The sequence below is a fragment of the Pristis pectinata genome, chromosome 11 (genome assembly GCF_009764475.1).
Source record: "Pristis pectinata isolate sPriPec2 chromosome 11, sPriPec2.1.pri, whole genome shotgun sequence".
Classification (NCBI taxonomy): Eukaryota; Metazoa; Chordata; class Chondrichthyes; order Rhinopristiformes; family Pristidae; genus Pristis; species Pristis pectinata.
In genome coordinates this window covers 12,996,599-13,021,925 of record NC_067415.1, presented here as the reverse complement: position 1 = coordinate 13,021,925, position 25,327 = coordinate 12,996,599, and the positions used below count along the sequence as shown (strand labels likewise).

The 25,327-nt window shown below is 43.1% G+C and overlaps 1 protein-coding gene across 6 annotated transcripts; it reads left to right on the top strand.

The window, feature by feature from the left end:
- The first annotated feature begins 1,526 nt into the window (after positions 1-1,526).
- On the top strand, positions 1,527-24,971 carry LOC127575970 (regucalcin-like). 6 transcript variants are annotated; one of them, XM_052026271.1, is made up of 7 exons: positions 1,527-1,916; positions 8,701-8,866; positions 11,195-11,377; positions 16,285-16,500; positions 17,932-18,063; positions 19,037-19,191; positions 23,747-24,971. In XM_052026271.1, the coding sequence occupies exons 2-7, from the start codon at positions 8,704-8,706 to the stop codon at positions 23,795-23,797; spliced, it is 900 nt and encodes a 299-aa protein (XP_051882231.1). In that variant the 5' UTR covers positions 1,527-1,916; positions 8,701-8,703; the 3' UTR covers positions 23,798-24,971. The 6 variants fall into 6 exon arrangements, with proteins under 6 accessions (XP_051882231.1, XP_051882230.1, XP_051882232.1 ...); XM_052026270.1 differs by lacking the exon at positions 1,527-1,916 and adding an exon at positions 2,069-2,160; XM_052026272.1 differs by lacking the exon at positions 1,527-1,916 and adding an exon at positions 2,091-2,150.
- The last annotated feature ends 356 nt before the right edge of the window (positions 24,972-25,327 follow it).

The window sequence follows — 25,327 nt, the reverse complement described above, 5'->3', positions numbered from 1 at the left end:
CTGCCACAGATGGGGGAGGCCATCTCACAAACTATCCACCCACCCTGCCTGTCGGACACCGCCTCCCCCATCTGTGCCAGAGTGTGTAGGTCCCACACTGGCCTCACTCACCTGCTTAGAACCTGGAAGGGATGCACGTCCCCCTTGATTCTGGGAGGTGGGGTGGGCGGGCTGCCTACAAAGAAAGTGCTCCAATTCATATTAATTATCTGAAACTGGAGATCATCTTGGATTATCTGATCAGTAACCACGGTGCAGTCTGATTCTGCACAGGGATTCTGCACACTTTCAAGGCCAAAGACTAAGATCAAAGTGCTAGCTCAGGACAGTTTGGATGTTCCATTCCATGGGGTGTTCGCTGGCCTTGTGGAGGGTCACTTGCTAACCAGTTGCACAGTGATTGCAAGCAGTCAGCACTAATATAAATTTAGTTAAGCAAAATGTTCCCGGGCAGTTCAGGGGGCTAGGGGCATGTATTGGTATTTCAATATGACCACTACAGAGAACACAGAACAGAGTACAGTACACTACACAATACAGTACAGGCCGTTTGGCCCATGATGTTGTGTCGACATTTTATCCTGCTCTAAGATCTATCTAACCCTTCCCTCCCACATAGCCCTCCATTTCTCCATCATTCATGTGGCTATCTAAGAGTCTCTTAAATGTCCCTAATGTACCTGCCCCCACAACCTCTGCCGGCAGTGTGTTCCACACACCCACCACTCTCTGTGTAAAAAACTTACCCCTGACATCCCCCTTATACCTTCCTCCAATCACCTTAAAATTATGCCCTCTCGTTTGAGCCATTTTCGCCCTGGGAATAAGTCTCTGACTGTCCACTCGATCTATGCCTCTTATCATCTTGTGCACCTCTATCAAATCACCTCTCATCCTCCTTCTCTCCAAAGAGAAAAGCCCTAGCTCACTCAACCTATCCTCATAAGACATGCTCTCCAATCCAGGCAGCATCCTGGTAAATCTCCTCTGCACCCTCTCTAAGAGACCCTTAAACACGTGTACTTCAATATTTATAACTACGTAGGCATAATGTGTTTAAGGATTGTTAGGGGGGCATTTTGAAAAGGGGGGCGAGTGCCTGTACTGACACCACACCCCCCCCCCCCACCTTGTGCACGCCTCTGCAAAGGGGCTTAACCAGACACAAATAATATGAGAACTACTGCAACAATCTGCTGGAGGAACTCAGCGAGTCGAGCAGCATCTGTGGGGGAAAGGAATTCCCTTTATATAAGAATACTCCATATTAGAACCACTGCGCAAATATTTGGTCAAAGGAATAGTTTATGGATCATCTTGAAGACAGAGAGGTTTTTGTTTCAATTGCAGATCAAGTGGTGTTGAGGAGAGTTGGTGTGCAGTGGGATTTAAGGAAATCCATCAGCACAATCTGAAGATCAGGGCGGGTCACCACAGGGAAAACGAATGCCCTTGGCTCAGTCGCCAGTTCTCGCCTCACGGGTCACAAGGAGCTGGGTTGAAGTCCCTCTCCGGAGTGCAAAACATCTACGCTAACTTTTCAGTAGGCCAAGTGGGTTAGAAATGCAACAGTTAGACAGGACACGACACCAATCCCCCCTGTTTTGCTCCCCCAGACTCATGTAAAAGACCCCTGAAAACTAACAAGAAAGATTTTTTAAAAATATGGGGGTATTCCTCAATCTACACGGTGATATGTGGGATCTTGCTGTGCAATTCCTGCAACAGAAATACTGGAAATACTCCAAGCCAGACTCCACGTAAACGCAAGTATTCCTTTAAACAAAATCGTGCGGACGGGGTTAAAGGCACCGAGGTAATTCCATTAATGATTGAACCTTTCGTGGGTTCACCTCTTACACCGAAATCTGTTGACATCAGTCCGGGGGCAGCCGGGAGAAAGGTGCACCCACCAGGTACTCGCCCGAGATTTCTTCCTCTTCTTCGTGGTGGGCGAGGCAGCGGCGGCGTCCTGCCCGGGTCTCCCGGTGCTGCGGCTCGGGGGCTCTGAGGGAAGGCAGCGGGGGAGGGAGAGCAACTCCCCGCAGCGCCGGGGGAGGAGGGACGTGTCCACAGGACGGGTCTGGCTGCAGCTGACGTCCGACTCTGAGCCCTCCTCCCACTGGGTGAATGCAGGAAAATCTGCTGAGGTGGATGCGTGTGAGTCTTTGTGAATGTCGGTGTGTGTGTATCTCTGACTGTGGATGCGTCTGTTTCTGAGTCGGAATATCCTTTGTGTGTTTGCTTTGGTCTCTCTATGTTTGTGGAGGGGAGTGCGTGTATTTATGAATGAGAAATCGTGCGGATTTTTGTGCTTATTTGTTAGTGTATTGTGGGATTATTGCGTGTGCACGTCAGGCAGAGTTATTGTGAGTGTGTGTACGGGTGTGTGTAAATCAGGCAGAGTCATTGTGAGTGAGTGTGCGTAAGGGTGTTTGTAAATCAGGCAGAGTCAGTGTGAGTATACGTATGAGCGTGTGTAAATCAGGCAGAGTTGTGAGTGTGTGTAAGACAGGGCCCTTGTGAGTGTGTGTGTGAGTGTGCGTAAGGCAGGGCCCTTGTGAGTGTGTGTGTGTGAGTGTGCGTAAGTCACGCAGTCATTGTGAGTGTGTGTGTGTGAGTGTGCGTAAGTCACGCAGTCATTGTGAGTGTGTGTGTGTGAGTGTGCGTAAGTCACGCAGAGTCATTGTGAGTGAGTGTGTATGGGCGTGCGTAAGTCAGGCAGGGTCACTTTCAGTCAGTGTTTGTGTGCGTAAGTCAGGCAGGATCATTGTGAGTGTGTATGTCACAGTGTCGTACAGCATGGAAACAGGCCCTTTGGCCCAACTGTCCATGCTGGCTGTGTTGCCCAGCGAGCTGCCCGCTTTTGGCCCATAGCCCTCTAAACCTCTCCTATCTGTGTACTATAAACCACCATTTCTGGCAGCTCATTCCAAATACACACCATCCTTTGCGTGTATGTGTGTCATTGTGAGTGAATGTGTATGTGTGTAATTGTTAGTGAGTGTGTATGTGTGTCATTGCATTTATCTCTGTTACCTTTTTTAACATATCTGAACACCGTACATAGGATAAGGCCTTGGCCATAGTGCTGTGGTTTGACCTTGGTGTTGGTTAGTCTATGTTAGAAATAGGAATGCATCAACAACTAAAACTTGCCTTTATTATGTTTCTTGTTTCTTGGGCAATCTCTTGGGGTCCTGGATGACTTGGGGGAGCTGAGGGAGGAAGGACTGAGGGAAGCAGAGCCTAGAAGGAGGGGACTAGAATGGTGGGTTGGAAGAGGATGTGGGTAAGAGTAAATGTCTGAGTGTGTGTGCTCAGGGTGTGTCTGGGCACATGTGTCTTTGTTCATTTATGTCTGTGTGTTCTGTCTCTGTGCAGCAAATCCTGGTCTCCAACCATTTTGGACCTCCTTGCCATCAGACTGAGATCTCACTCTGCCAAGTCCGCATGTTAGCTGGTGAGCACTGGCCACCTGATTTTAGAAGAATTCATGCAGAAGCAGCTTCCACCCTCCAGACACATCTCTTAAAGAACACAAGAAAATAGGAGTAGACCATCAGACCCCTCAAGTCTGCCTCATCATCCACTATGATCATGGCTGATCTATTCTGGCCTCAATCCCTCTCCTGTACCAGTTCCCCATAACTTTCAAATCCTCAATCTTTCAAATATTTATCTATCTCCTCCTTAAATATATCCAATGATCTGGTCTCCACCACTCTCGGGATTCCAGAGATTCACTGCCACCTGAGAGATTTATACGCACCTCAGTTTTAAATGACCAGTCCCTTATTTTGCAGCTATGTCCTCTTGTTTGTGACTCCCCCACTGATGAAAACATCTCAACATCTACCCTATCAAGTCCCCTTGGGATCTTGTATACTGGGTTAAAGTCACCCCATATTCTTCTAAACCCTAAGGAATACAGACCCAAACTGTCTGGCCTTTCTTGATAGGACAACCCTCTCATCCCAGGAATTAGCCTGGTGAATCTCTTTTGGACTGCCTCCATTGCTGCTATATCCTTTTTATAGGTAAAGGGACCAAATCTGTGCACAGTATTCTAAGTGTGGCCTCGCCAACATCCTTTGCAATAAAGGCCAATGTGCTGTTTGCTTCCTGAACTACTTGTTGGACCTGACTGCTAACCTTTTGTGATTCATTCACTAGAACACCTGGCTCCCCTTGAACCTTTGCAGTCTCTTTCCATTTAGATAATAATCCTCCTTTTGATTACTCTTACTGAAGTGCATGACCTCCCCCTTCCCATCATCAAACTCCATTTTGCAGGTTTTCGCCCATTCACTCAGTCTATCCATATCCCATTGCAGAATCATGATTTCCTTATCACAACATGCCTTTCCACCTATTTTCATTTCGGCACCTTTAACATAGCAAAACATCCCAGAGCACTTCACCCCAGGGTCATAGAGTCATACAGCACAGAAACAGACTCTTCAGTCCAACTGGTCCATGCCGACCAAGATAACCATCTAAGCTAATCCTATTTGCCTGCATTTGGCCCACGTCCCTCTAAACCTTTCCAAGCCACATAAGGATATATTATGGCAGATGATTTAAAGTCTAGTTAAAGAAGAAGTAAAGTTTATGGGGGGGATTCCCAAGTTTAGGGGTTTGGCAGTTGAAGACCCGGGTGCGAATGGTTGAGTGATTATATTTGGGCACGATCAGGGGTCTAGAACTGCAGGTAATTCTGGTGGTTGTAGGGCTGGAGGAACTTACAATGAAGAGCAGAGCAAAAGAGAGGTTTGGAAATGGGAATGAAGATTCGAAAATTCAGGTGTTGCTAAACTAAGAGCCACCATCGATCGACAAGCTCAGGCTGATGAGTGAACATCATATTTTTCTGCTAAGTTCTGCTTATTCACTAGATATCATCTGATATCCTGCCTATTTCTGGCATCCAGTGGTACTAAGGCAGTGAGGAGAAGGGAGAAATTTCAAAGGATTAAGATTTAAATGAAGGTTTATTTTCTGCCAGAGTTGCTTTATTAGGATGAAAAAATGTGGAAGATTAGCAGTTACTATTGGCACTGCTAATCAGTAGGGATGTCATTTGCCAAAAAGAAAATATTGCAGATGTTGCAAATCAGAAATAAAACAGAAAAAGCTGGGTAAACATAGCAACAAACAATCTGGTGGAGCAACTCAGCAGATCAAGCAGTATCTGTGGGAGGAAAGGAATTGTTGACATTTTGGGTCGAAACCCTGCTACACGTTTTCAACCTGAAACGTCGACAATTCCTTTCCTCCCACAGATGCTGCTCGATCCGCTGAGTTGCTCCAGCAGATTGTTTGTTTCTTCAGATTCCAGCATCTTCAGTCTCGTGTGTCTCGGGGAATACCTATATAGTGGTTAGTGTAACGCTATTACAGCGCCAGCGACCCAGGTTCAATTCCCGTTGCTGTCTGTAAGAAATTTGTACGTTCTCTCCGTGTCTGTGTGGGTTTCCTCCGGATGCTCTGGTTTCCTCTGGATGCTCCAGTTTCCTCCCACATTCTAACGTACGTGTTAGGAAGTTGTGGACATGCTATGTTGGCGCCAGAAGCATGGCGACACTTGCAGGCTGCCCCCAGAACACTCTACGCAAATAAAAGATGCATTTCACTGTGTGTTTCGATGTACATGTGACGAATAAAGATATCTTATCTTAGGTCAGGCAGCGTCTGTGGAGGGTGAAACAGTTAATGTTTCAGGTTGGTGACCTTTCATCAGAACCCTGTTCAGATATTTCAAGATGCCCATTACACTTCTAACCTCTGTGAACCACCACTTCCTCCCTTCTCCCAGTCATCACAGAAAATCTGTAACTTGAAATATGAGATCAAGAACAATTATTTTCACCAATAGCAAGTGAAAAATCCAAACCACTGCAGAATTACTTCTGTGATAAAAATGGGGCACTGGATTCCACAACTCAGCAATCTGCAACCCCAAAGAGGTCAGACAACCTAGAGAGTTTAAATGTTTGTGGACTAATTTAATAGCTAATAAGGACATAACCTTCCTCTTGATTTGTGTTTTATGGTGATTGACCTTAGTGCCAATGCTGATAGACTACTGGGAAAAGGATTGCACAGTAATAATTCATTATTTAGGCATGACTATGTTATCATGAGTAAATATTATAGTTTAACGGTTAGAAACCAAACATCTTCTGGAATGATTTATTTTCCATAATGTAAGCAAGAGTGAATTTGAAAATAACTATCATACATTAATCCAAGCTGTTTGCCATGACTAAGATGTAGCACTGTTGCCTCCAAGCTGGAAGGGGTCATAGTCTCCCTCCAGATACTTGAACACAAAATCTAGGCTGATGTTTCAATGCAGTGCTGAGAAGGTGCTGCACTGTCAGAGGAGATTTGGATGTGAAATGAAATAGAAGCCTCATTCATAGCTTATCCCCACGGCAACCCTGGCCTCATCCAATCAAAAATATTCTGTATGTCTCATCCACCTGTCCCCACCATCTCTGCAACTTAAAACCAGCGTGTTTTCTCTCTCACTGAATAGGACCATTTTGTTGTACAGATTGGTAGACTGCAGTGTGTACTAGCCTGTGTATTCTTATCTGTGCCTTGAATTTTAGGAAAAGTCATAGGGTCACAGAGTTATACAGCATGGAAACAGGCCCTTCGGCCCAACTTGTCCTGATAAAGGGTCTGATTCTCTTTCCAGAGATGCGGTCTGATCTGTTGAGTGTTTCTAGCATTTTCTGATTTTATTTCAGGTTTCCAGCATCTGCAGTCTTTTGATTTATGTAGTGCCTAAAATGTAGCAGAAAATGTCCCAGGATGGTTCACAGGAACATTATGGAACTTAAAAAAATTAGCTTCAAGTTACGAAAGGGGAGGTTAGGCTAGAAGACCAAAGTTCGTAGAAGTAGGCTTCAACAAATGCCTTAAAGGAGAAACGGAAGGTGGAGAGGTTTTATATTAACTTTATATTAAAAAGACTGTCTCAGATCTAGCAGAATAAATTGTGCAGATAAGCTATCTTTATTAGTCACATGTACATTGAACCACACAGTGAAATGCATCTTTTGCTTAGAGTGTTCTGGGGGCAGCCCGCAAATGTCGCCACGCTTCCAGCGCCAATGTAGCATACCCACAACTTCCTAACCCATACATCTTTGGAACGTGGGAGGAAGCCAGAACACCTGGAGGAAACCCACGCAGACATGGGGAGATGCCAGTATAACAATGCTGTGGCCTCAGAGAATTGCCAGGTTGGTAGATTACTCAGGTAAATTCTCAAACATGTTTCATCGATTTCTTTCCCTTAAGATTAAATGCCGATACATATACTTCAACAGATACACAAATGTTTCCTTCTGGGACTTTAATTTGTTGAAGTGGTTTTCGTGGAGTCATCCTCAGACAAATCTCATTAGTCTGGTTCCGATGCCTGCAGAAGCAGAAGGAAGTTCCAGAGGAATGGTGGAGTGATTGCATTCAGAGGCTTGCATCTGGGTGAGCAGGGATACTTTGGAAAGTTGTAGGCCTGTAGGAGATTGTAGAGGTGGGGGGCATAAGACCAGGGAAGGACTTGAGCTGAGAGTTTGACATTTGTGGTTCAGTGAGCCATGGATGAACAAAACTGAGGGTGACTTACAATACTGGTAGCATGAATTTGGATGACCTCAAGTTTATGGGGAGTAGAAACTGGTGTATCATTTTTTATCTCAACTCCTACATTACATTTCATTGTTTATTCAGCGTAAATAAGGCAATATGTAAACAAGTGCTCCTACTCATTGGAGTATAGGTAAGGTAAATGGTCACAGGGTAGGGGAGTCTAAAACTAGAGGGCAAAGGTTTAAGGTGAGAGGGGAAAGATTTAAAGGGGAGCTGAGGAGTTTTTCACATAGAGGGTGGTGGGGGTATATGGAACGAGCTGCCAGAGGAGATGGTAGAGGTGGGTACAACTACAACATTTAAAAGACATTTGGACAGATACGTGGATGGGAAAGGTTTAGAGGGATAGGGGTCAAACACAGGCACATGGGAACAGCTCAGGTAGGCAACTTGGTCAGCATAGACCAGTTGGGCCAGAGGGCTTGTTTCCATGCTGCATAATTCTATGATTCTATGACCATCATCTTGCCAGCATTATCCACCTGCTGTTATTTCTTTAGCATGTATGCAGGTGTAAAATTACTTGGATTTATACACTGCGTTTGGCATCCCTTTCAAATTGTCACAAAGCGTATTACAGCTATTGCAGTATCTTTGAAGTGTAGTCACTGTGTAGGAAATACAGCAATGAATTTATGCAAAGCAAGCTCCCAAATCAGCAATGTAATATTGAGCAGATAGTCTGGTTTTGTGATGTTGTTTGGGAGATAAATATTGGTCAGAAAACTACAGGTTAAATCCCCTGCATTTTTCCAAAATAGTGCCATGGATTTTTTAAAATCCTCCACAGAGGGCACACAGGACCTTGGTTTAACATCTCAGCTAGAAGACACTAGCAGGACAGAACTCTCTTAGGACTGTGTCAGCCAGATCTCTGTGTTCAAGTCTCTGCAGTGGGACTAAAACCTTCAGGCTTGGAGGCAAGAGTTCTTTCAGGTCAAACAATTTAGAAGTCACCTTTAATGAATGGTACAAAGATCAAGACAATGTATGTTCTGACTGAGAATGGCAATGACTAACTTTGTTTTTCAGATCATGGCATCAGTTAAAATTGAATGTGTTGTGAACGAGAAATACTCGGCTGCAGAAAGCCCTGTTTGGGAAGAGAAAGATGGCACTCTTCTCTATGTGGGTATCAGTGAACAGAACGTGTACAGGTGGAACCCTACCAATAACCAAGTGAAAAAAGTCCATGTTGGTAAGAAAATTATATCTCAGTTTACTTCTGAATTGAACATAGAACATTACAGTACAGTACAGGCCCTTCGGCCCACAATGTTGTGCTGACATTTTATCCTGCTCTGATATCTATCTAACCCTTCCCTCCCATATAGCCCTCCATTTCTCTATCATTCATGTGGGAGGGAATAAGAGAAGCATGGACAGTTTGCCAGCCATCACACTGCCACTGCCAAGAGGGGTCTTTATCTTGACCTACCATTCTGTGTTGAGACACCATAGGCCATGCTTTTCATATTTTCTTCCTCTGTGCTTTCTCCCTCCTATAACCTTTTGATGATCTGCATTGCCTTTCTTTTCATTGGACTCTTGTTAGAGACAGGCTGTGTGAGGGAGTTTGGTGAGAACACTATTGGGTTGAGCCAGGTGCTGGAGGTTTTGGCACCCAGTGAAAACATGTACCCCAACAGAGCAGAAATGTGTTGGTGGGAAATTATTGTGTTATATGTGGGTACAAGTTCTGAGGTACCATTACAGCCAAAATAAATGGTAATTACTATATTATTGCAAAAAATAACTGTCCACTTTCATCAAATAACTTATTTTTATTAATAAAGGTGTGCAAGACTGTCAACTTCCACATGTACACTGGCAAACACACAGTTCTAGCACACCAGCTCTTCTCTAAAGCTCTTTATTTCCTCTTTGAATTAAAGAATTGCACTTAAATACACCTTTCACAATCTTAGAATGCCTCGAAGTGTTTTATGACCAATGAAGAGGTCTGATATTCAGTCTTTACTGACGTCTATTCAACACTGTGAAAACAAAAGACATTATCTTCAAGCCCTACCACAAACAACGTTCCTTAGACACCAATTCCATTTCCCTTCTGGCACACTCTCTGAGAGTTAACTTGGTTCACAACAGTGTTTATTTGATCTTGGGCTGAGCTACCAAACCCATGTCCTTTCCTTCAGTGAGACTGTGTACTTCCATTTTGATAATATGTCCCTATACCCATCTTACACCATCTGAAATCCTCAGACATGCATTACTACTTCCAAAGGCAATTTTAAGCTCTAGCATCTAGTCTTCTACCCTCCATAAACTTATCTGAAACTCTGCTGCACAATTCTTAACTTGTACTCTGCCATTCATCCATCAACCATATACATCCCGATTTAGTAAAACTCTGATAATCTGGCATCTGATTTTTTTTTTTGGAAATCCTGGATGGGATTCACTCATTAGTCCAGAATGTGATCTGGGGGTTCAGAGTGTAAGAATAGTGTGCAGCCAGAGCCAGGGGTCCAAAATGCAGCCGGGACCAGAGTCCGAAATCTCTGCCGTGTGTGTGGCCAGATCCAGGGTCAGGTTCCGGAACACCAGGATCAGGAACATGGATTGGTTTGCAGCTGGAGCTGGGGTCTGGAGTGCTTGTGTATTTGCTGCTCCCTTTGAACTCATCAGGTTCACTGGAAAATTTATTCCTGTGTAACATGTAAAGTGAAATAACGATGTATTTGGGTAGTAATAGGAGTAATATCTAAAAATACAGAAATTCAGCTGATCCGGCACCACCAAAATCCTAAGGGTACTGAATTATTGGAGTTTTATTGTACCCATTTGTACCCTGTCTGCCAATTCATTAATCTTAAAATTGTCATCCTCATAATTAAATCCCTCCATTGCTGCCTTCTGCTGACCTTTGTAACCTCTTCCAGCTCAGCAGCCCTCTGAGGTTCAGCACTCTTGTTCCAGAAGTGTACTCCCACTCTCCTTCACCCTATGTGCATGCCTTGCACTGTGTAGTCCTAAATTCTGGAATCCTCTCGTGAAAATTGCACGGGCTTCTTTTTAAGGGAGGAAAGTGCTGGGTTAATTGGTCACTGTACCTTGTCCCGGCGTAGGTGAGTGGTAGAAGAATCAGGAGGAGTTGTTGTCATGCAAGAGAGATGAGGTACAGGGAGATTAGTGGGGAATGGGTTTGCTGGGAAAACCAGCATGGATTAAATGGACCAAATGGCCTCACTTAATGTTGTAAGAAAATATGCAAAAACATGAATTGAAGTTGAATTTTAAAACCTAAATCTTTGACCAAATATCAGGTCAACTGCCTTAATGCTTCCTTCTTTAGTTAAGTGTTAGTTTTCTTTGAAGACATACCTAAAGGATTTTCCAACATTAAGGACACAATACACATGAAAGTTGTGCCATGTGTGAGTTGGAATGGTGAAAAGCACATTTATCTTTATTGTAGATAAAGAGTATAAGAGGAAGGTGCTATTTGATAGTAAAATTGCCTGAAATGTAATTGTTCTTTGTTCATTGTGGGTTTTTTCAGATGCACCTGTTGGTTCCGTTGTTCCTCGAAATTCTGGGGGTTATGTCTTGGCCCTTGGAAAAAAGTTTGCATTTTTGGATTGGGAGACAAGGGTGGTTACTGACATAACTGAGGTCGACAGTGAGAAATCAAACATCAGATTCAACGATGGCAAGGTTGACCCAGCTGGACGCTTTCTTGCAGGTTTGAGTTTCAAACATATCTTGGTAACATGTCTTACTCTGCTGTGCCTCAGCTCTTCAGCTACTGAATCCCTCATCCATGTCTTTGTTACGTCTAGACTTGATTATTCCATTTCTCTCTTAGGTGGCTTCTCACCTTCTACCTCCTTCAAGTTGAACTCATCCAAAGGTCTGCTGACATTCTAACTACTGAACCATCTCCAACCTATACTGGCTTTTTCAGTCTGACAGCTTTAACATAAGGCCATGGCAAATTACACAGCACAGAAACAGGCTCTGTGACCCAGATCGTCCACGCTGACCATAATGCCTACCTAAGCTAATCCCATTTGCCTCCATTTGGCCCATATCCCTCTCAACTTTTCTTCTCCATGTACCTGTATAAATGTGTTTTAAACATTACTAAGGACTCTTACCATCCAGGGCATGCCCTCTTGTTACTACCATCGGGGAGGAGGTATAGGAGCCTGAAGACCCACACTCAACGATTCAGGAACAGTTTCTTCCCCTCTGCCATCAGATTTCTGAACGGTCCATGAACACTACCTCGTTATTCCTTTTGTTGTTGCACTATTTATTTATTTTTGTATTTTGTAGTCATTTTATGTCTTTGCACTGTACTGCTGCCACAAAACAACAAATTTCACATCATATAAGTAAGTGATAATAAATCTGACTCTGATGGTAATTCCACCCACCTCTACCACTTCCTCTGGCGCCTCGTTCCACCTACCCACCACCCTCTGTGTGAGTTCTGCAAAATGGCGCCAGAGCTTGGCGACTTATCGCAAGCTGCTGTCTGCAGATCTACTCATTACTTCTATTATAATTATCCTACTCTTTTAAATCTAAGTTCTAAGACTTTGTCATGGCCTTGCACCTTATTATCTGCCTGCACTGCACTTTCTCTGTAACTGTAACACTTTATTCTGCATTCTGTTATTCCTTTTCTCTTGGACTACCTCAATGGACTGATGTGATGAAATGCTCTGCATGGATGGCATGCAAAACAAAGTTTTTCACTATCTCGGTACATGTGACAACAATAAACCAATTTACTTGCCCCTCGGGTTCCTTTTAAACTTTTCCCCTCTCACCTTATCTCTACTTCCTCTAGTTTAGATTCTCCTAGCCAGGAAAAAGGACTGTGACCATTCAATTTATCTATGCCCCTCATAGTTTTACATATGTGTATATATATATATATATATATCTCTCTATAAGATCACCCCTCAGCCATCTACGCTCCAGGGAAAACAGTTCCAGCTTCCCCTTGTAACTCAAGCCCTCCAGTTCCAGTGAATTCTTGTGCACCCTTTCCAGCTTAATGACATCCTTCCTATAGCTAAACAACCAGAACTGCTGTCGTGGAAACTCTAATCTACAATAAGAGACGATAACTCCGAGTTTGGTTCCAAGGCTTTATTTATACATGGTACCAAGGAGAGTGGGCAGCGATCACCACCGTCACCCAGACTCTAACATACAGAAGGTTACAAGCTTAATTTATATGTTAAAACAACAGCTATATCACGTGACTAATTCAGTTATGGTTGTTACATACTTAAGAATTTAATCAATGTGTTACATAGATTAAAATAAAACCAACCAATTCCACTTATCAGTGTGCTCAAAGCTGAACTTACATTCTGTTTTATTTCAAACTCTGGTTTCAGCAGACTTCCGCAGACCTGCTGGCTCCAAGCCCAGACTTACTGTTGACTGCAAGCATAGTTCTCTTATACAATGTCAAGTATCCCATCAGCCCCAGCATAGTCAAAAGACACCATTTATTCTTCTACAACTGCACACGATACTTGAAGTGTGGTCTCACCAATGTCTTGTACACTTGTAACATGACATCCCAACTCTTGCCTTCAGCGCCCTGACCCTGCCTACCTGTATCGCCACTTTCATGGACCTATATCTTTATTTAATCTATATCTAATAACAATATCTAATTGTTTCCCCATTCTCCTGTGGCCTCATTCCTCACTCCTTCAGCAACAACCCTTCCAATATCTAAGATCATATAATTCACCCCTCCTTGTCTTTGATTTTAATGCTCTACACTGACGGCTGTGCTTTCAGCTTCCTACATCCTCATGTTTTGGAATTCCCTCTCTAAACTTCTGCCTCTCTAAGTTCTCTCCTTAAAAATTCTCATTAAAATTGTTTTAACTGTTTTTTGGTCACCTGCCCAAAATTGTAATGTCAAATTTTGTGTGATAGTGCTGCTTGGTTTACTACGTTAAAGGCAACATAAAAATGCAAGTTATTGTTCGTGGTGTTGTTTTTAAGACTGTTTGTGTAACTGAATCCTTGTGCAAGTTTATTGCATCTAACTACAATGCATAGTTACAATAAAGATTCAATTGTTCTGTTCCTGATTATGTGATCAACAGTATATTCAATTTTAAGGCAAATAACTATGATACCATTCCTGTAAATACAAAATCAGAAAATGCTGTAGATACTCAGCAGGTCAGGTAGCATTTGTGCAGAGGAAAGCAGAGTTTTCAGGACATTGACTCTTCTGCAGAACTGGAAAAGTGAGGAAAGACAAGTGCGTCTCAAGTTACAGAGGGGGTGGAGAGAACAGGGAGTGCCTAAGGTTGTCTAGATAATTGCTTTTGGTGCCATTTATGAGGGGGAAATGACTGCATTGGTTTATTATTGTCACTTGTACCGAGGTACAGTGAAAAACTTGTCTTGCATACCGTTCACACAGATCAATTCATTACACAGTGCATCGAGATAGTACAGGGTAAAAACAATAACAGAATACAGAGTAAAGTGTCACAGCTATAGGGAAGTGCATTGCAGGTAGACAATAAGGTGCAAGGTCATAACAAGGTAGATTGTAAGGTCAAGAGTCCATCTCATCGTAGGGAACCGTTCAATAGTCTTACCACCATGGGATAGAAGCTGTCCTTGAGCGTGGTGGTATGTGCCCTCAGACTCCTGTATCTTCTGCCTGATGGGAGAGAAGAGAGAATGACCCATGTGATCTTTGATTACGCTGGCTGCTTCAGTAAGGCAGCGAGAGGAATAGACAGAATACATGGATGGGAGGCTGGTTTACATGGATGGGAGGCTGGTTTCCATGATGTGCTGGGCTGTGTCCACAACTGTCTGCAGTTTCTTGCAGTCCCGGGCAGAGCAGTTGCCATACCAAGCCGTGATGCATCCAGATAGGATGTTTCTATGGTGCATCAATAAAATCACAGCTATAATTATCAAGCATTTATTTCCTTCTCTTAAATGGGACCAAAACCAATCTCTCACATCTCCAGTACTGACGAAGGGTTTGGATGTCAATCAGTATTCAGAGAGAGTGAAACCGTTGTCACAAACCAGCAACAAAAGAAACACACTGAGCATGATTCAGTGTTAAAAACTATTTTATTAATCACTACTTATGATAATACGTAAAATAAAAGTAAAAATGTTAGTATGTTAGAATTCAAAAATGTTAAACCTCGAACGTTAACCCCAAAACTAAACTCTTCGTGTGTGTGTGTGTGGCAAAGTCCAAAACTCCCAGTTCCGGAATGGTTCTTAAAGTTCAGTTCCGCAAGCCATAAGGTGAAACATGAGCAAGGGCTTCTTCAACAACCACCGTTGTCTGAAGATAAGATGTAGACATAGAGAAACATAGAGAGAGTAAATACGAACTCCGAATGTTCCACGATGGAACCCAAACGACACTCCAGTGTTTACTCGGTAGTGACTTCCTCACCCCGAAAAGCATCCGAATCGTGGTCGTCCACACACATACCTGTTTCCTTCTACAGGTCAGCAACAAAGTGAACTCCACCGGATTACTTCCAACTTCCATACATGGATTTCAGTGGCAAACACAGTTATTGTTTCTCATCCATCGATAGAGAAAACAAGCAGGCCGGTGTCTCTCTCCCTTCTCTCTCTCTCTCTTCTGCTTCTTCTAACTTCTTCAACAACGTTATTACGTCCTTTATCTTCTATTGACGTAAGCACGCCCCACACACACATACACACAAAGAATTCTATCTTAAAGGGACTTTCACTGAGTCCGTAACACCGTAATGACTCCAGGTTCACTCTGCCTGGTGTACCAAGCTTAGCCATGAGCAAGGCAGCTGTGATTACCTGATGTGTAATTAAATTTAGAGGACAAGGAAGGAATAGTTCCTGGTTTCATGTCCAATCAGCATACTTAACTATGATATAGAAAGAGGTCATTTGGCCCTTTAGGTCCATACCAGCTCCCAACAGAGCAATCCTATCAGCTGCATTCCATCTTGTTTCTCTGTACCTTATTCACTCTCACATGCCCATCATCTTTTTGAATCTTTTTGCCACTTACCTACACTAGGGAGTTATTTACAAGAGCCAATAAACATACCGGCACATCTTTGGGATGCAGAAGGAAACCAGAGCACCCAGAGAAACCCACATGGTGATGCAGAGAATGTGTGATCTCTGCACAGATAGGACCCAAGGTCAGGATTGAACTCGGGTTCCTGGAACTGTGAGACAGCAGCACTAACTGCTATGCCACTGTGCCATTCTAGTCAAGTTGCTGGAAAATTTATTGTAACATCATGGGCCGAGGAACAGACTGGATCAAGAGGTCTCAGAAAAATGATGCATGTCCCTGTGTGTGTGTGTGTGTGTGTGTGTGTGTGTGTGTGTGTGTGTGTGTGTGTGTGTGTGTGTGTGAGAGAGAGAGTGAGTGGGTCCTTGTACTTGAGTGAGTAGAGTGAGTGTGTATGTATGTGTGTGTGTGTGTGTGTTTGTTTGTTCCTAGCAAGGTGTAGTGAGAGGCAGCAACATATAATATGTCCTCCAGTCATGCTATTTCGAAATGTTAAGCATTGGATTGTTTAGGAAGGGTGCTATTTTAATACAGTCATTTTATTTCAGGGACAATGGGAATGGAGGCTCGACCAGGTGAACTTGAAAGGCACCAGGGATCTCTTTATGCCCTGCAGACAGATCATTCTGTGGTCAAACACTTTAACCAGGTGGATGTTTCCAATGGTCTAGCATGGTCATTGGATCACAAGATCTTCTATTACATAGACAGCTTGTGCTTTACTGTGGATGCATTTGATTACGACCTGCAATCAGGAAAGATGTGTGAGTATTGTACATTTATTCACTTACATGCTGAATTATTTTTATTTGTTTATACAATGTGGATGATGCATCAGAGTTATACTTGCTGGCTGACAGTAGTTGCCCTGAGTTCAAGTTGAAGCTGGGTACCCCTGCAGACTTTTTCTTGCCCCTTGTTGGTGAAAGGTTATTAAGTAGTGTGACATCTGCACTCACCTGCCTAAATTTTTAGTGTTCCTTCTTGTAGATGGACAGCCAATTATGGATCAGAAGATGAGCAGACTAACCAGTCTCTTGTAGATATGATGGTCACATCATAGGGATGGATGTGATTGACTCCATCTCAGTTCAACCATCCACCTATTCATTCTTCAAAGACTTCACGGATTTGTACATTGTTTCACAGGGGCGTCTGTTGTATGTGTTGATTGCTTGTTGTGTTTAAACCATGTTCTGATCTAATATGTCTGTGTGAATCCTTGTTTGACTCTCATGGTGTGAGGCAATTTTCTGGAATTAACTTTTTCATATCATTTACAAAAGAATCTCTACGTGACCTCCTTAGACAGCTCCTTTCAAGAACCCAAATTTCTCCAGTGTCTTGTCCCTAAGACAGTGGATCAGCTCTTCTTTGAACTTCTCTACTGGTTGAATGCCCCTGCTATGCTTTGGAGATTAGAAATGGATGGAGTACCCAAAGCATGGTCAACCTAGAGCATTCTTCAGTTGGTCACAGTTAAGTTGCTGGTCAGGCAGGGTTCTGATGGTGCAGATTTGTTGATGGTTGGACGATGAAGGAGATGGTTGGACCTTTCTTGCTGGAGGTAGCCAATAGTCTGGTGGAGATGTTACTTGCCACTTGGTAACCAAACTTGGATTCTGTGCAAGCTTTGTTATAGGAAGGTATGTGTTATTTCATTATCAAATGATTTGTCAATAATGAAAGATTGAAATTATCAGCAAACCACCCGACTCTGACCTTGTGATGGAGGACCAGTCATTGAAGTGGTTGAAGCTGGTTGGGCTGAGGATGCTATCCTGGTGACCTCCTGAAACCTCTAACTTCAGGTAAACAATCTAATACTAGAAAATATTTCTTTTAATCCCGATCATCCTCAGTTTTTCTGGGTGCTTTTGGTGTCAAGTTGGTTGATTTTGAGGCATTGCTCTTGCTTTCTATAACATTGACAAAGCTACAAAGTGTAGTGAAGATCCCTGCAGGAGAATGCCCCACCTTCTCTGCTTCCTTGTTTTCTGTCCTTCTGATGAAGGATCCTGGACATGAAACATTAACTATTTCTCTTCCCACAGATGCTGCCTGACCTACTGAGTGTTTCCAGCAATTTCTGTTTTTATTTCAGAATTCCAGCATCAGCAGATTTTCAATTCCTGTATCCTAAGATAAAATACATGCAGGTAATAATTTGTAAAATATCTGTATATTTTGAATAGCAAATCGAAGGGTCGTGTACAAGCTTGAACAAGATGAGGTTATACCTGATGGACAGTGCATTGATCGTGAGGGGAAGCTCTGGGTTGCTTGTTATAATGGTGGGAGAGTCCTTCGTATCGACCCAGAGACAGGTGAGACGACTATATCAGGGGATTTATATCTAGTTCATCCTGAGTAAGTGCCTGGGATGGGAGAAAGAATCAGGGATAAAGAAGCAGAAACTAGAAATTATGATTTAGGGGGGCTTCTGACTCGCGCACCAACTGATGTTGGCAGGCAGTTCATCCAGAATGAAGGTGTGCATAGGGTTGAGAATTAGAAAGAAAGAGATTAGCATTATTGGCAAAAGATAGCTGGTACCACACTTGCTTTAAAGGGGTTCTGTTGAAACAGTTTTCATCAAACAACACTACTTCCATTTAACTAGCAACCTTAGCATAGAAAAGTGCCCCAAGGCACTTCATGGGAGCATTATAAAACAAGAATTGACATTAATCCACATAAGCAGATATTGGAGTAGATAATTAAAAGCTTGGGCCAAGAGATGGGTGTCAAAGAGGTAGAGAGGGTGGGAAAGGAAACTATTGCCGGAGGTGTATAGACTACATTTGTATAGATGGGATAAGGCAATTAGTTTGAAAAACAAATACATCTTTAATATCCAACAATCTCCCACTTTGTTAAAAGTATTGTAACACCCTGTGGAGGTCAGCGAGTGTCCTTGGGGAGTCTTTGCCTTGGGGGAAGTCCTGGCCCGTGAACTTGTCTTTCCTTCAAGTGATGGTGGAAGACCTTGCTCCTTCAGTTGTTACTGCACAGCTCAGCCTATTCAATCCCCACACCCCGGCTAATTCTGGCACTCTGCCTCTCCAGTGTCCCCCACCATTGTTTTCCCCTTCTCTCCATCACTGATATTTGTTTCTCTCACTTCCACTGCAATTTATTTTTCCCTTTCTCTGTCGTTAATCTCCCTTTTTCAATGCCACGGATTCTTATTCCCAGCCGAGTCCACCTGCATTCTGTTAGGACTGCATTATTAATCAAGATTGGGTCCAGTCCACTGCACATCATTGTGCAAGTAACCAAGAGAGGTCTTTATTTCAGGTAAAAGAATCCAGACAGTGAAACTGCCTGTCAGTAAAACAACATCTTGCTGTTTTGGAGGAAAGGATTATGCTGAGCTTTATGTAACATCGGCCACCAAAAGAATGGACCAAGAGTCGCTTCAGAGAGAGCCACTGGCGGGTGGAATTTTTAAGGTACATTGAATTGTCTCCCCGTATGCTGAATGCTATTAGCAATGGAGTTGTGTGTTAATGAGGCATCCGCCCACTTGTCTTCGCTCCTTCCCTTAAACCTTGATGCACCTTGGGATAATCACAGATGGTGCGCATTGCATTCAGGTGCCCATTGTTCAGGTCAGCGCTGGACAGACAATACAACAGGTTGTTTGGCTATGTAGATGGCACAGTCAAGAACTCAGGCACACAAGAAGACAGGAGCAGCAGTAGGCCACCAGTCCCCTCAAGACTGACCCGCCATTCAATATGATCATGGCTGATGAACTCCTCTTCTGTGCCAGTTTCCCATCGCCCTCAATTCCCTGATCTTTCAAAAAATATATCAGCATCCTCTTTAAATCCTCTAGTGATCGAGCCTCCACAACCCTCTGGGATAGTGAATGCCAGAAATCTGCCAGTCAGACTTGATTCACAAAGAAGAAGTTTCCATTGATTCACAAAGAAGGACCTTCCAATAGAGATTGCTAAGTACCAGTCAGAATCAAAGAACCTGTCTGATTTATCCTTCATTGAGTCAGGTTCCCCTGATCAGGTTTATATAACACTGACCTCTAATATTGTACAAGCAAAGAATTATCTTTCTAGTGGCGTGGACTAGCTCTGTCCTGATCAATGTCTGATGACGGTGAGGAGGAATGACTGACAGATTCAATAAGTAGTACAGCACAGAGACAGGCCCTTCAGCCCACCACATCCATGCCGACCGCTTTGCCCATGTACACTAATCCCATTAGGTCCACGTCCTTCTACGCTCTGTCTTTTCAAGTGCCTGTCTAAATGCCTCTTAAATGCAATGACTGTTTCAGGTCCACTTCCTCCCCTCTCAGTGAATTCCAGACGTCAACTACTCACTGTGTTTTTTAAAAAACCGTTCCCCTCTGATCCCCTTTAAAACTCCTTCTCATCTTTTCAGATAGTTATGGATAAGGATAAGACTGGACTTCGGTGGGGGGGGAGTGTTAAATTAGGGGAAGACTAATAACAACAGTATCATGCAGGAGCTGGGGAGGGTAGATTGGGAGCAGCTGTTATTAGGTTGACCCACATCTGACGTGGGAGTAATTTAAAGGCCAGCTGGTCAGAATCAGGAGGAAAGACAAGGATACCAAGGTTCAGGAAACTTGGATGAAGGGAGATGTAAATTTAGTCAAAAAGGAAAAGGAAGCATGTGTAAGGTTTAGGAAACTGAAATCGGACAGGATCCTTGAGGAATATGTAGGAAGTAGGAAAGAACTTAAGCAGGGAATCAGGAGGGCTGAGGGGGCCATGAAGTGTCCTTGGTGGGTAGGATTAAGGAGAATGCCAAGACATTTTATACATACATTAAAAATAAGAGGGTAGATTGGGAGAGGGTAGGACCACTCAAGGACAAAGGGGGGAATTTATGTCTGGAGCCAGAGGAAGTGGGCAAGTACCAAATGAGTACTTCATATCAGTATTCACCAAGGATAAGGACATGGGGGTTAGTAAGATCAGGGAGGGGCAATGCTGATATTCTAGAGCATGTTGACATCAAGAAGGAGGAGGTATTGGGTCTTTTGAAGAACATTAAGGTGGATACGTCCCTGATGGATCTATCCCAGGTTATGAGAGAGGCAAGTTTTTCACTGTACCTCGGTACAAGGTGACAATAATAAACCAATACCAATACCGAGAGAGGAGATTGTTGGGGCCTTGAAAGAGATCTTTACATCCTCTTTACCAACAGGTGAGGTCCCAGAGGACTGGACGATAGCCAATGTTGTTCTTTTGTTTAAGAAGGGCATAGGGACCAATCAGGAAACTATAGGACAGTGAGCCTCACATCAGTGGTAGGGAAATTATTGGAGAAGATTCTTAGGGACAAGATTTACTCCCATCTGGAAAAGCATGAACTTATTTGGGATAGTCAGCATGGCTTTGTATGAGGGAGGTCGTGTCTTACAAACTCGATTGAGCTTTTTTTGCGGAGGTGACGAAGATGATTGGTGAGGGTAGGCCAATGGATGCTGTCTACATGGACTTTAGTAAAGCAGTTGACAAGGTCCATCACGATACAGTGATCCAAAAGATTAAGGCACATGGGATCCATGGGGAGTTGGTAGATTGCATTCAAAATTGGTTAGGCCATAGAAGACAGAGTATTATTCTGACTGGAGGTCTGTGACCAGTGGTGTTCCATAGTGCAGGGACCTCTGCTGTGATATAAATAAATGATTTGGATGAAAATATAGGTGGGATGATTAGAAAGTTTGTAGGTGACACACAAACTGGTGGAGTTGTGGATAGTGAGGAAAGTTGTCAAAGGATACAGCAGGATGTAGATCAGTGGAAATTTGGGTGGAGAAATGGCAGATAGGGTAGATAGTCAGAGTATTTTTCCCCAGGGTGGAAATAGCAAATTTTAGAGGGCATAGCTTTAAGATGAGAGGGTGAAAGTTTAAAGGAGATTTGTGAGGTAAATTTTTTACAGAGTGGTAGGTGCCTGGAACACGATGCCAGAGGAGGTGGTGGAAGCAGATACAATAGCAACATTTAAGAGGTATTTAGAAAGGCACATGAATAGGCAGGAGATGGAGGGATAGAGACCATGTGCAGGCAGATGGGATTAGTTTAAATTGGCATCATGGTCAGCACAGACATCGTGGGCCGAAGGGCCTGTTCCTGTGTGGTACTGTTCTATGTACTTAAACCTATATCCTCCTGTTACTGTGGGGAAAAGATTCTGACCATGTACCCTATTTATGCCTCTCATAGTTTTATATATCTCTATCAGGTCTCCCCTCAGCCTCCTCCTCTCCAGGGAAAACAAACCCAGCCTATCTGATCTGTCCCCATTACTGAATTCCTCCAATTCAGGCAACACCCTGATGAATTTCCTCTGCACTCTCTCCAGTGCAATCACTTTTTTCCTATAGTGTGGCGACCAGGACTGCACACGACATTCCTAGTGTGGCCTAACCAGTATTTTGTTACCTTGCCACATAACGTCCCAACTTTTATATTCTATGCCCTGTCTTATGAAGGCAAACACACAATTTGCTATTTTCACCACCCTATCAACCTCTGTTGCTACTTTCAAGGCACTACGGACTTGAACCCCAATGTCTTTCTGTTCACCAACATTTTTTAGTGCCCTGCCATTTGCTGTATATGCCTCGCCTCTATTTGACATCCCAAAAGGCATCACCTCGGACTTGATGGGATTAAATTACATCTTCTAATGCTCCGCCCAACTTTCCATCTGATCCGTATCCTGCTGTAGCCTTAGATAACATCCCTCGCTATTCACAACACCACCAGTTTTCGTGTCATCCCCAAACTTTCTAACCATACCTCCTACATTCACATCCAAGTCGTTAATACACTGTATATCACAAACAACAAAGGTCTTAGCACTAATCCCTGCGGTACACCATTGGTCACAGACTTCCAATCAGAAAAGCATCCAAAAAGTATCGGGAAAGGAAATGATGTAAATCTATTAAAGGGCTGCATTTATATAGCATCACTAACAGCCTCCAGATGTCAAAAGAATTTAATCAGACTTTTGAACTGTGGTCTGTGTCATAACTTAGCAATCTATTTTTACACAGTAAGATGCTATAAACTGTAGTGAGACCGCAACCAGCTAACTTGTTTCAGTGACATTGGTAGTGGTATAAATACTGGGCAGTACACCAGAGATAATAGTCTCTTGCTCTTCTTTGAAATATTACAATGGAACTTTCACATCTGCCTGAGGGGGTTGTTTGAGAGCTCAGTTTAAACTCTCAACAGACAGTCTGGAGTTCACTTGCTATCACACTTGTGCATTAGCCTAGACTTTGCACCAAGTCTTGAAAATGTGTCTACAGCACTCAACGTTCTGCAGTAAGGGTGTCCTCCACTGAGCCTTGGCTGATACAAGTTTGACTTATCACCAACAAGTCCAAATATTGGCTGATCAAGACGGAATGGAAAGATTGAAAACCTTATTAAATCTAACAGTTACTTAATTTTATGTTTTATTTTATTATCAACTTTCTCATGATCCCTCATCTCCTAAAGCCATTGACTCCGTGCTGTGTTCAATTCCATGAACACTGGCTTCTACTGATCTCGTCCCAAGTGGGCTTTATTCATCTGCATGCCCACTCACTGGTATCATGTTCCATGAAGACATTGCAGTTCAGCCAGATCCTGCCACAAATAAGCTTTGCTTTAATTTACCCTTCCATCTACTGGCAAGTAACCAAGTATGGACACTGTGATCAGGAGCAAAGTTTTCAGCTGATATTTCTAATCTAGAAGTGCTGAAACCAATTTTAGCAGTATTTCACCGGCCATAAATGCTGGGACTTTATTCGTCAGTGCAGTTCATATACCTGTTGCCTTTTACCATCGTGGTGTCCCTGGTGAGTCCAATCTGACTGAAGTCTGTGTGGCTTCCAAAGATTTATGAGTAGAAGGTTAACTGTTTACCGGCAGATATTTTAGGATGTAAACATGAAGTTTCAAAGTGAATGAGCACCATTTTATTTTATTTTCCCAGGTTACAGGACTGGGTGTGAAGGGGATTCCACCACATTCTTTCATGGGGTAGAAAATTTCCTTACCAGCTTCACTGCCAATGGAAAAAAGGCCCAGCAAACAGATGCATGAACAAAAAGAATGAAAATGAGACTATATCTAACTCTACTGACTGGAAACAGTTCCTACCATTTTCTATGCAATGTGTGCAGATGTAAAACTGTAACAGTAGTGCCAATTCACAGTATAGAAATTCTCCTGACAAAGTTATTTCTGTCTAAGAAGGGTATATGTTGCCTTTCATTCTCACTCTCTCTCCCAAGCCTCCTTGAAAGGCAAAGACTCTTGCTGATGGTGTGTTCTATGGGATCTTTGTTCTCCCATTGAAGATCGTGCCAATAATTCACCAGTGCATGACTGTGATGAACAATTTAATGCCTTGAATTATTCTGAGGGTTTATTGCAGCAACACATCCACAGGAAAAGACGTGAGAATCCTCCCTAGGAGGTAAGCTTGAAAAATTGCAACCTATTGTGATCCCCTGGACAATTTCTAAACTTTCTAAAATCTTTATAGAGCAATGAGAAAGTAGATGCATCCAGATAGTCTTAAAATGTGAGAAAATAGCCATAAAGGAACCACAGTGTTATGTTGCTTCTAAATTTGCATGGGTAGAATTCTCTCATATATTTCATGTTCTCTTAGGACATCGAAGGAGGTGATTCAGCCCATCAAATCCATTACCAACTCTCGGAGCAAAGCTATCAATCTCATTCTCCCATTTATTTCACTGCAACCCATTCTCTCTCAGATGCCCATCAACTTTCCCTGATTTTTCCTACCTCTCACCTATACTAGGGGCAATTTACAGCAACCAATTAACGTAACAAACAGCATGTCCTTTGGATGTGAGAGGAAACCCATGCTGTCACAGAGAGAATGTGCAAACTCTGCACCTACAGCAGCACTAAGTGCTGTGTCTCTATGCCACCCTAATAGAAGGTGCTGATCTTATCAGTAACACCAAATGCAGAGAATGAATAGCTTGCAGTCTGGGAATGTGAGCATGTTATAAGTGTAACCCAACTGCTTTTCCCCAGGAGGTCTAATTGTGAGTTCTGGCATCGGTTTAGTAATCCGATTCCTAGCAGCATCTAAGCAATCACACTTTACTTACCCTCTCCCTCTCTCTTCAATGTTGGTAGTCTCCTGCACCAGGGGTAACAATAAAAACTGTTAAACCGTCGGCGTGTCTGGTGTTATTGAACGAATTTGAACAGATTAGATGTGAGATACCAGTTAGAATCATACAGCATAGAAACAGGCCCTTCAGCCCACTGAGTCTGTGCTGACATTAAGCACCTAGTTACACTAATCCTGTTTTATTCTCACATTCCCATCAACTCCCCCCAGATTTTACCACTTATCTACACACTATGGCCAATTTACAGCAGCCAATTAACCTATCAACTAACATTCATTTACAAATGCAAACTATGGATTCCATGGTGGCATGGTGGCTCGGTGGCATGGGTTAACTACCCTCAGGATGTACCTCAGGCTGTTCAAATCAGCTACTTTCCACTGAAGAAACAAAGGACT